Source organism: Podarcis cretensis, assembly GCF_951804945.1.
Source record: "Podarcis cretensis genome assembly, chromosome: 13".
Lineage (NCBI taxonomy): Eukaryota > Metazoa > Chordata > Lepidosauria > Squamata > Lacertidae > Podarcis > Podarcis cretensis.
This window is the reverse complement of record NC_137182.1, coordinates 10,318,228-10,330,322: the sequence shown is the minus strand read 5'-3', so window position 1 is coordinate 10,330,322 and position 12,095 is coordinate 10,318,228. Positions and strand designations below refer to the sequence as shown.

General features: G+C 46.0%; 1 protein-coding gene across 1 annotated transcript; it reads left to right on the top strand.

Moving 5' to 3' along the window:
- Positions 1–5,154: 5,154 nt before the first annotated feature.
- On the top strand, positions 5,155–12,095 carry FABP1 (fatty acid binding protein 1). The gene is made up of 4 exons (XM_079950175.1): positions 5,155–5,295; positions 6,313–6,485; positions 8,396–8,488; positions 11,980–12,095. Exons 1-4 carry the CDS (start codon positions 5,229–5,231, stop codon positions 12,028–12,030), a joined length of 384 nt encoding a protein of 127 aa, XP_079806301.1. The 5' UTR covers positions 5,155–5,228; the 3' UTR covers positions 12,031–12,095.

The following is a 12,095-nucleotide window of genomic DNA, read 5'->3' as shown; positions in this document are numbered from 1 at the left end:
CACAGCCCGTGTCCAAGCTTGCATCCTCATTCGCCAATCCAGGATGCAGGCCAGGTTCTGGCTCCTAATAGGCGGCGGGGGCTTACACACACACCCCACCTATCAAGAATCCTGATCAAATTTGCAGATGACACCAAACTGGGAGGGGTGGCTAACACCCCAGAGGACAGGATCACACTTCAAAACGAACTTGACAGATTAGAGAACTGGGCCAAAACAAACAAGATGAGTTTCAACAGGGAGAAATGTAAAGTATTGCACTTGGGCAAAAAAAATGAGAGGCACAAATACAAGATGGGTGACACCTGGCTTGAGAGCAGTACATGTGAAAAGGATCTAGGAGTCTTGGTTGACCACAAACTTGACATGAGCCAACAGTGTGATGCGGCAGCTGAAAAGCCAATGCAATTCTGGGCTGCATCAATAGGAGTATAACATCTAGATCAAGGGAAGTAATAGTGCCACTGTATTCTGCTCTGGTCAGACCTCACCTGGAGTACTGTGTCCAGTTCTGGGCACCACAGTTCAAGAAGGACACTGACAAACTGGAACGTGTCCAGAGGAGGGCAACCAAAATGGTCAAAGGCCTGGAAACGATGCCTTATGAGGAACAGCTAACTGAGCTGGGCATGTTTAGCCTGGAGAAGAGGAGGTTAAGGGGTGATATGATAGCCATGTTCAAATATATAAAAGGATGTCACATAGAGGAGGGAGAAAGGTTGTTTTCTGCTGCTCCAGAGAAGCGGACACGGAGCAATGGTTCCAAACTACAAGAAAGAAGATTCCACCTAAACATTAGGAAGAACTTCCTGACAGTAAGAGCTGTTTGACAGTGGAATTTGCTGCCAAGGAGTGTGGTGGAGTCTCCTTCTTTGGAGGTCTTTAAGCAGAGGCTTGACAACCATATGTCAGGAGTGCTCTGATGGTGTTTCCTGCTTGGCAGGGGGTTGGACTCGATGGCCCTTGTGGTCTCTTCCAACTCTATGATTCTATGATTCTAAGAAGGGGCACTTAGGCTGCGATTTCCTGGCCGGGGCCCCAGTGGAGTCTCTGCTGTCGTGCAATGCCACCACACCGAAAGGGTTAGTGGGCTTGCTCCCTGGCTAACTCCCAGGAACAGGTAGAGCTTTGTATCTTCCATTCATGGGACTTTTCCATGAAGTTTGTCCCCAAGTTTATTCCACCTTCTCTTTGCTGAGAAGCCACCTTAGATCATTAGGAATTAGTTACTTTGTCCCATGCAGCACTGATGAGTTTCCAGAAGCATGCCTGCCTTGCATACCAGTAGGTCTTCAAAGATTTGAGTGGCAGCTGGAATAACTTCTCATCAGATTTAAAACAAAAACAAACCCACCCACACCCACCCCGAAGGTGTGATTTAAAAGTTTGAACGTTTAGCCTATGCAAATAGATTGAGAGGGGGTGAACTGTATATTCAGCCAGTGATTCCGTCTATTAAAAAGCTCTATACTGCTGGATTTGTGGAATAGAATAAAGACGGTTATTTGTAAAGCCTCCAGGGGGATCACATTAGAGTGACATTTGCAGTAAATGACAAGAGGCAAATAGCGTCATTGATGCCTGGGGAAATTACCAGTTTCTGGCTGGAATTCCCCCCCAAGCCTAAACTAGTCTCCAAATGGATTCAGCTAAGTCTTCTTAAATGCCTAAGAAGTTTAGTAATGCTTTGCAGCTTTTGTAAGATGCAAAAAAAAAAAAAAACAGGCCTATGGGGGGAAACCAGACGGTCGATTTGGCAGGAGACAATTGAGTGGGTGGGCAGGTGGGAAATTCCCCACATTTCCTAATGGTATAACAGGTCTATTCTCTTTCTCTCTGCCTTTAATTTTCAGTGCTGGGAGGGTAGACTATTTATTATATGTCTCCAGGCAAAACTCTGAAGGCCCAAAGTACTTTCTGTCTACTTCAGGCTGTTTACATTTAGATGGGAAATAGATGGTCCACCAAATGACAGGGCTCATGGGTCACAGAGCAACGGGAGCTCACTCCGTCGCAGGGATTCGAACCGCCAACCTTCCAATTGTCAAGCCAAAAATGCTCAGTGGTTTAGACCACAGCGTCACCCACATCCCTTGACAAATCCCCGCGACAGGGTGAGCTCCCATTGCTCTGTCCCAGCTCCTGCCAACCTTGCAGTTCGAAAGCACACCAGTGCAAGCAGATAAATAGGTACCACTGTGGTGGGAAAGTAAACGGCGTTTCCGTGTGCTCTGGTGTTCCGTTGCACCAGAAGCGGTTTAGTCCTGCTGGCCACATGACCCAGAAAGCTGTCTGTGGACAAACACTGGTTCCCTCGGCCTGAAAACAAGATGAGCGCTTCAACCCTATACAGTGGTGCCTTGCAAGACGAAATTAATCCGTTCCGTGAGGCTCTTTGTATAGCGGTTTTTTCGTCTTGCGAAGCAAGCCCATTGACAGCTTAGCGGATTAGCGCTATTAGCGGTTTAGCGGCTTTTAGCGGATCAGCTGATAAGCGGCTTATCAGCGGATCAGCTGATAAGTGGCTTAGCGGCTTAGGAAAAGGGGGGGAAAGGGGGGGGAACCGCAGGAACTCGCAAGACATTTTGTCTTGCGAAACAAGCCCATAGGGAAATTCGTTTTGCGAAGCGCCTCCAAAACGGAAAACCCTTTCGTCTAGCGGGTTTTCCGTCTTGCGGGGCGTTCGTCTTGTGGGGCACCACTGTAGTCACCTTTGACTGGACTTAACCGTCCAGGGGTCCTTTACCTTTACCTTTACTGTACAGTACAGAAGTGGCTTCAGATGAAATATGGCTGGAAGGGACGGAACTCAATTGTATCAGAGGTGATCTGGCCATTCCTGCACTGTTTTTCTGAAAGACACCTGACCTCTTCTTCCCCATACATAACCTGTTCTACTTATCTATCTTTACCTTTTAATGAGTTGCCAGCAAGCAGAGCTTCAGGGAAGATTAAGAAGGAGAAAGAGGAAATGGTTCTAGGAGGGTAGAAACTAGAAGCTGGGTTTCCTTAGGTCTGTGGCAGTGACTAGAGAAAATTATTTTTAAAGTATGTGAATGTTCTGGTGATACACGTTGCTCTGTTGCAACCACATTGTGCAACAGATCGAAGAAGACAGACAATTTTGCTTCTTTGCCTCAGAGGATTCTTAGAGCAGATGTACACCACATACGTACAGTGATTTGACAATTATTTATTCTCAACAAATCTAGGAATTTACAGTTCTGTAAGTGGGGAGCAGGGCTTATGGACCTGTAACAGATAATTCCTAGCCCCCCTACCAAATCACAAATTCCAGGATTCAAATAGTATGAAATGCAATGAAACAAATAGTATTAAATAAAATGAAAGCCATGCAGCTAAACTACTGTAAAAATGGCAGACATACTCACAGCAGGGCAAATGATTGTTTGACTTTACTTTCATACCAGTATAGCTCAGTTTAAGGCAGCAGACCAATTAAAAGTCTGCTCTAGAGAAAAATTCCAGCATCAGTGTTAATACTGATGAATTAATTTGAAATTTATTCTGTATTGTTGTAAACAAAAATTGCCCTTTTCCCTTATGGGGTATCCAAGAGCCCATATAGAGTCCTTACATAGGTTCCCTATTGGTAGGAGAAAATAACAGAGGCCAACCAGAGAATATTGAGAAGCAAAGCAGCTAGTAAGCTTGATCTTTATTGATCTGTTGCAACAGGGTGCTCCCCTCACACGCAGGAAAGGAGGAGGACCCAGAAAAATGGTGTGCAAGGCCTTATAAAGACTTTTGAAATTGCCACCCTGTAGATCAAGACCACCCCCAGAAACATCATACATACATCACAGAAGGGGTGTAACCTAAGACCACCCCTCAGATACATCATACCTACATCACAGAAATTTAAATGTTGTTTTTCTCTTGTCCTTGTTTATCTCCTGTCTGGCAGGTTACTTGATTGGATTTCCTGGGTAGCCTGGCCAGTCTTTTGTAATGATAAATACTTAGTTCCTGGGCCAGGTCACAGGCTCACACCCTATTCAAACAGACATATCCTTAAGACAGGATTTGTGAAGGAAAAGACAATGGGGAGGCTTTTCCATTTTGACCTTGCAGAGAAAAGATTTGGTCAGTTTAGGAATCAAAACGGTTCCAAGTTGGCCTTCCTGTGCTGATCTATGTATGTGCTCGGTTGGTACATGTAATGGTATAGTGTGGTTACTCGTGCGTAAACTGCCTCCACTTCGATTAGATGGTTTGCTCAAACATGTTCAGGGTTAGAGCTCGCCCTCCGTGACCTGTTAGTCACTTGCAGAATCTGCCAGTGGGCGTTTCTTGAATCTCTTCCAGCATAAAAGCTGCTTGACCCCAAGTCTCCGCCTATGTTCCCTGCGTGGAACGCGTCTGCGCAAGTAAGGGGATGGCAAGGGCGTGCCAGCGCTCTCTCCGCTGGTTTCGGTTGAAGGGTCTTGGAGCCCTGACACCGATTCCTCCATCTCCTCCCTATTGGTGTCACACTGAATTCCTTCCCCCCGACTGGTTCCCTCTCCGGCATCGCTCTGGAGCCCTGCCTCCGCTTTTCGCTCTGATGTCAGTTCCCTGACAGTACACTTATGAACATTACCATATATCTAAGACCATAAAATTCCTATCACAGTATTATGTGTTTTCATTTTGCATTTTCATGTTGCGAACCATCCTGGGTTCTTCGGATGAAGGGCAATATATAATAGTAGTAGTAATAGTAGTAACAACCCAGTGGAAAAACACTATGGGTGATCGCCAATTAAGCTGTACTCAGGGCGGATCTAGAGAAATCAATGGAAAGTTCATTGACCAGTGAGTTTGAGTTTACTTGTAATGCTTATTGCAGCAATTTCCTCCTTAAACTTTCAATCTTTCGCAAGCATTTCCAACATTGTAGTACTGCTACAGAATGCAGATTGATCTTCAGCGTCACTTGCATATTTTTGCCCTAACTTTTTACAGATGTTTCTTATTATATGCATTCCGTCTGCAGAAAACAGAGGCTTTCTGACACGGCAAGTGCAACTTGTCAATTACACTTAGCTCAGGTGATTTAGTGATATTGCCTATCACTTCGGTACAAAGTTGACGCTTCAGCAAAGGGGGAAGGAGTGAAATCACTTAACCTCTGACCAAGTTTCAAGGCAAGGGTGGGTTATAAAAGGAAGAGCCGGTTTCCGAAGGAGCCGCCTTCTCTTCTCTCCAAAGAACGCATCGCCATTATGAGCTTCAACGGAAAGTTTGAACTCCAAACTCATGAGAATTTTGAGCCCTTCATGAAAGCCATTGGTAAGCTGGTCAAATGAGGTGGTTAACTTGTTTGTGCTCCCTGCCTCGCCCTTGTCTTCATTTTTGTCTTTTAAAAAGGGATTTGAAATCCAACAGTAAGCAGTAAAGAATGAAAAAATAATAATTTATGGCGCTTTTGTCTCAAATGTAATTTGTGTAGATTGGATTTTTATGATCACAAGTTGTCCTTTTTATATTCCTTACTTTCCTGCTGGTATTAAAATGAACAAATATGTCTTTTGGTCTCATACAGAGCATCGTGGCAATAACCTGCCTTAAAATTTGTGGCAATCTTCATGCCACAAAAGCAGAATTAACCTGATGTACTATCCAATTCTAAGCCATGAAGAGGTTGTGTCTGATAGAGTGTAGTAGCTAAGCGTATTTTCAAAAAGGAGGGTTGTAGCAGGTCTCACCTCAGTCAGATTTCTAATGTGAATATAAAATCTACATTCTCCCAGAGTGCTCACTTGCATTACAAAAATGTATCTCCATAGCTTTTTCTTTCGTTTGAACAACCACCTGAAAGACTCTCAAACACTGTAATGCTATCTGTGTGACTTAGAATGAGTCATATCATGATCCTAAGTGGGCATAGGATTGCAACCTTCATGTGGAAATGTTCTGAGAGTTTGAGAGCTGTGAAGTCCCCACCCCCACCCCCATTCCTATTATTATTATTTTATTTTCAATTTATATACTGTCCTTTATCAAAAGATCTCAGGGCCATTGGGTTATTTAAAGATCTACAGTGGTACCTCGGGTTCAGTACTTAATTTGTTCTGGGGGTCTGTCCTTAACCTGAAACTGTTCTTAACCTGAAGCACCACTTTAGCTAATGGGGCCTCTTGCTGTTGCCGCACCGCCAGAGCATGATTTCTGTTCTCATCCTGAAGCAAAGTTCTTAACCTCAAGCACTATTTCTGGGTTAGCGGAGTCCGTAACCTGAAGCGTATGTAACCTGAGGCACCCCTGTATTACGTCATTTGATATGACTGTTGATTTCCTTCTGCCCAGGGCTTTCCGATGAGCTGATTGAAAAGGGCAAGGACCTCAAAAGCATCTCTGAAATTGTTCAGAATGGCAAGAAGTTCAAGGTCACCGTGACAACCGGAAGCAAGGTGTTGACTAACGAGTTTACAATCGGAGAAGAGGCTGAGCTGCAGACACCAACAGGAGAGAGAGTCAAGGTAGCGTCTCTTCCATTTATATATGGCAGGAATGGGGAACCAATGGCCCTTCAATTCTTGCTGAATGACCATTCCCATTGGCCAGGCTTGCTGTGGCTGATGGGAGTTGTAGTTCATCAATGTCTGGGGGATCAAAGGTTCCCCACACCTGATACAGGGCTGCCTTCTTTGAACAGGAAGCTAGTTTCTAATGAGAAGAATCAGATCCCGCCTATAAACATACACAAACTCTATCTTCCCCATATACTTTGGCTACCAGATTTTTTTAAATGAATCCAGGGACACTTTTTTTTTTGGAAGCTGAGTAGCAACAGGGAGTCAGTACAGTGGTACCTCGGGTTAAGTACTTAATTCGTTCCGGAGGTCCATTCTTAACCTGAAACTGTTCTTAACCTGAAGCACCACTTTAGCTAATGGGGCCTCTTGCTGTTGCCGCACCGCCAGAGCATGATTTCTGTTCTCATCCTGAAGCAAAGTTCTTAACCTGAGGTACTATTTCTGGGTTAGCGGAGTCTGTAACCTGAAGCCTCTGTAACCTGAAGCGTATGTAACCCGAGGTACCACTGTAGTGGTGATGGTGAGGCAAAAGACCCTGGGCCCAAGCACACATGCATCTTGTATAAAGGTGCAAAGCCCTTCTTTTGCACCCTGTGAAACATAAATGCGCAGACTTTTTTAAAAACTGGGCAACGGCCGGCCGCCTGCCACTCCCGAGCCTCCCCCAATCAGTCAAAACAAAGGGGGAAGGGGGCAGGAGATTGCACAAGACATATAATATACACAAGACACATCATATGGGGACTTCCGGCGAGGAAAAATGGCGGGCACCATGGCATTGAGCAGCTCCTGAAGCCAGCCAGAGCCAATTGCGCTACCAGGCTGGCTCTCTGGGCTGCTGAGGCTGCCGCTGCCATGTTTCCCGGGGACAAATTTGCAAATCTGGGGACATTCTGGGGATGGGATTTGTTTGGGGACAGATTTGCAAATCCGGGGACTGTCCCCAGGAACTGGGGACGTCTGGTAACCCTATCATATACAGCATATCATACAAACCCTATCATATACAGCAGCCTCAAAAGAAATATGAAGCAGGCAGAAGCATTTTTTTCCAGGGAATGTATGTGGGAAGACCATATTCTTTGATCATGTACATGCATATTTCTCACTTATTGAAAACAGAGAGGTGTAACATATTTCACACAGTCATACAGACACATAGTCATAGATCAGTGTTTCCCAAACTAGGGTCTCCAGCTGGTTTTCCCCCCCCTCCAAAACAATTTATTAAATTTTTCACAATTATAACAAATACAAGATAACAAAATAGAAAAACAGAAACAGAAAAAATGCCAAAGAGAAAACAATACAATACTAAAAAAAAGAACCAAAACCACAACAATAAAAAAGTAATCTTAATCCCATATCCCTTGAAAACCCAATTTTGTTTACATTGTTAATTGACTTCCTCAAATCCCTCCCTTCTGAATTTCCTTGTATCTGCATGTAACAGCTTTCCAATATCATTCTTAAACAAAAATATTTCCAACTATTATCTATCTTATTCACTTTTCTTACTGTTCTAAATCCCATTTATTTAATTAAATCCTAATTTCATCCTAGGCCTGTTTGGTACTTTCGAGTGACTTCTAATTATTTATATTTCCAGCTGTTTTTGGACTGCAATTCCCATCATCCCTGGCTGGTCAGGGATAATGGGAATCGTAATCCAAAAACAGCTAGAGACCCAAGTTTGGGGGAAACTGCCATAGATCATAATAAAAAGGCAAGCTTACTGGGCACCTCTTAAATGTGTGAAGGAAAACGTGGGCTTATGAACATGTTGACAAGGTACATGAAAATGTCAGTGCTTGAACTGGAACCCAATCGCGTCTGCTTTTCTTCTCCCACAGGCCGTTGTTCAAATGGAAGGAGACAACAAGATGGTTGTGAACCTGAAGGGCATCAAGTCTGTCACTGAAATAAACGGGGACACCATCACTAATGTAAGTCCACCTAAAATGGGGATGTCAAACTTGAGGCTTTCCATTACAGCCTGGACCACCACCACAATATTTTACCCTAACTGATCCATTTTCAGAGGGCCTTGGAAGTTAAGGCCTCTAGAACAGGAGGAGACAATTTAGGGTCCTCCAAATGTTGTTGAACAACTCCCATCAGTCCCAGCTGTCATGGACTGGGAGAGGAATCAGCTGGAGAACCAGCAAGAGAAGAAGACTCAGAGCCCAGGGAGTGGTGGTGGGACAACGATGAGTGGTCAGAGGGAGAAGAGGAGGTGGCAGAAGCTGAAAAGGTTACAGGGCTTAGAGAGGTGGGAGAGTTAGTGGCTGTGCTGGGCCTGGGGGTTAACCCAAGCAATGCGGTCCAGGTCCGGTCCCAAATCCAAGGATTCTGCGAGGAGTCAGTCCGACAGGGCCAAGGCAGGACACAAAGCAGGAAACCAGGCAAGGTCAGGCACAGGGTCTCAGGCAGGTTCTAGCAAACAGCAAAGTTGCTCCCGCAACCTGGGATGGAGTCCAACAGACTTTTCTCTTTGTCGGGGTAACGACCGGTCCTGATCCCCCGGTGACTCACCTCCCTGTCTTGCCCAAAGATGAGCACTCCTCCTGCGAGTACTCAGGTCTCTCCTTCTCTCAGACCTTAGTCTCTGCAGCTCGGGAGACATTGGTGGGTTACTAGACCCAAAGGCTGCCTCAGCCTCTCCTGACCCAACTGGTAGTGGAGCAGCTGTAAGTGATGGCCCAGCTGAAGGCAGCGAGGTAATCCCTGCATCTGGAGCCAGAGCAGGCTCAGGCCCCTGACTTGGCCCAGCTGGTGCTTGTTGCAGGGGAACCTGTGCAGACTGGGGCTCTTCAGAATCAGGCCCCAGACTTGGTTCAGATGATGCCTGAGGCAAAGGATCCGGTGCGGACTGAGACTTCTCTGGCTCCGAGTCCGAGCCCGAGTCCCAGGCCATCACAGTGGCACAGATAAGTCCAGAACCAGAGGTAGAAACTGAAGAAGGCAAGGAGAGAGGAAGGAGGCCAAGATGCAGAGTTGAGTTAGGAGAGTGAAGAGTCACGGGTGTCTCCCCCTCCTGCTGTGACAAGCTCCCCTCCCTCTTCTCTCCCAGAACCAGAAGAGGCATGAAAAGGGCGGAGAAGTGGTTGGGTGAACGCAGATGCAGTCTCTGATAGCTTGGGGAAAACCCTGGAGAGGAGGGGACTGAAGACGGCTGTGGGAAAATGGGGGCTTTCAGTCTCAACAACTGGTTCATGGGGGCAAGACCTGCCAGAGAAGAGTTGCTGTGCTCTTTGGGCCTGACCCTCAGCCAAGTCTGCAGTGCAGAGATTGTGTTTTTGCTAATAACTCCCAACTCTGATGTGATTTACTGATGGCTTGCTCTTTGACACCAGCCAACATAGCTATTGATGGGAGTTGTAGTTCCACAATATCTGGGGTCCACCACATAGGCTACCCTGCACCAGAGTATCAAAGGATTTAGCATGTTCCTCGTATCCATACTTTTTTCAGTTTCAATGCATTGGGTGGTTTGGTTTCACATTCAGGTAGAATGTAAATATTTTAATGTATGGCAGGGGTCATCTGCTAAGTGGAGAATTATAATAATAAGTTATTATTTATATCCCGCCCATCTGGCTGGGTTTCCCCAGCCACTCTGGGCGGCTTCCAACAGATTATTAAAATGCAATAGTCTATTAAACATTAAAAGCTTCCCTAAACAGGGCTGCCATCAGATGTCTTCTAAAAGTCTGGTAGTTGTTGTTCTCTTTGACATCTGGTGGGAGGGCGTTCCACAGGGCGGGCGCCACTACTGAGAAGGCCCTCTGCCTGGTTCCCTGTAACGTGGCTTCTCACAATGAGGGAACTGCCAGAAGGCTGTTGGAGCTGGACCTCAGTGTCCAGGCAGAATGATGGGGGTGGAGACGCTCCTTCAGGTATACTGGACTAAGATCGTTTAGAGCTTTAAAGGTCATCCTGTTTGAAGTTTTACACTCCTGGTGCAGATGTTTAAAAGAACAGCATCCCATCCCATGAACAAATCAAGTATTAGTCATTCTTGGGAAGGTTAACTTTGAGGTCATCCTGAAAAAGATTTCTCATGGTATTAATATATATACTTTGAGTAGGAGGCAAAATCCCCTTACTGGTTTTTTATGCCTATATTGATTACATTTTTATTTGTTAGGGGTTTTCAAAAAAGCAATGATTCTAGAGTGGTTTACAAAATCTGGGTCAGATAACAGGGTGTCAGACATTGGTTGCAGACAATATGTCAGTGATTGTTACCTTATTATAATTATTGGTGCTACCGATTAGAAATGGGAGCAATATTTTGGAGGACCCATATATACCAAACGTGCAGTAGGCTCAAGACTCTGGGTTCAAAGTTTGCTTGCATCATGTATGCTGGGCACAGGATCAGTAGCTATTGGGGAAGCAGGGTACAGGGAAATTCATTTCAGTTTGCATGTCTAGGCAAAACGACCTAATTCAAACCTTTTCATAAACAATCCATGAACCGGAACATGGTCATTCTTTGAAATTCACGCTCCTCTGAATTTAGCAATGCAGATTTGCAGCCAGGTGATAAGTACAAATGAGACGCGGGTGGCGCTGTGGGTAAAACCTCAGCGCCTAGGGCTTGCCGATCGCATGGTCGGCAGTTCGAATCCCCGCGGCGGGGTGAGCTCCCGTCATTCGGTCCCAGCTCCTGCCCACCTAGCAGTTCGAAAGCACCCCTAAGTGCAAGTAGATAAATAGGTACCGCTTTATAGCGGGAAGGTAAATGGCGTTTCCGTGTGCTGCGCTGGTGCTGGCTCGCCAGAGCAGCGATGTCACGCTGGCCACGTGACCCGGAAGTGTCTCCGGACAGCGCTGGCCCCCGGCCTCTTAAGTGAAATGGGCACACAACCCTAGAGTCGGACACGCCTGGCCCGTACGGGCAGGGGTAAAAGGTAAAGGTAAAGGTACCCCTGCCCGTACGGGCCAGTCTTGACAGACTCTGGGGTTGTGCGCCCATCTCACTTAAGAGGCCAGGGGCCAGCGCTGTCCAGAGACACTTCCGGGTCACGTGGCCAGCGTGACATCGCTGCTCTGGCGAGCCAGAGCCGCACACGGAAGCGCCGTTTACCTTCCCGCTGGTAAGCGGTCCCTATTTATCTACTTGCACCCGGAGGTGCTTTCGAACTGCTAGGTTGGCAGGCGCTGGGACCGAGCAGCGGGAGCGCACCCCGCCGCAGGGATTCGAACCGCCGACCTTTCGATCGGCAAGTCCTAGGCGCTGAGGCTTTAACCCACAGTGCCACCTGCGTCAGGGGTACCTTTACCTTAATAAGTACAAACATGGATATGCTGCCCTGATCTCTTTTGGGAGAAAGGGCAGGGTATCAATGAAAACAATTTTTTTAAAAAAAAGAAATTAAGTATAAAGTGTGGATGATTAAAACTCTTTGTTTTTTTCTTTCCTGTCTAGACACTGAGCATGGGTGACATTCAATACAAGAGGATCAGCAAAAGAATCTAGATAACTCAGGCATTTCTATACTTTTACTGTGTAAAAGTAGTACAATAAAGTGAAATGTATGCAAA

Coding starts and splice junctions, on each gene's coding strand:
- FABP1 (XM_079950175.1), top strand. CDS start 5,229: ATGAGCTTCAACGGAAAGTTTGAACTCCAAACTCATGAGAATTTTGAG. Junction 5,296..6,312: donor GCCCTTCATGAAAGCCATTG/GTAAGCTGGTCA, acceptor CCTTCTGCCCAG/GGCTTTCCGATGAGCTGATT. Junction 8,489..11,979: donor ACGGGGACACCATCACTAAT/GTAAGTCCACCT, acceptor TTTCCTGTCTAG/ACACTGAGCATGGGTGACAT.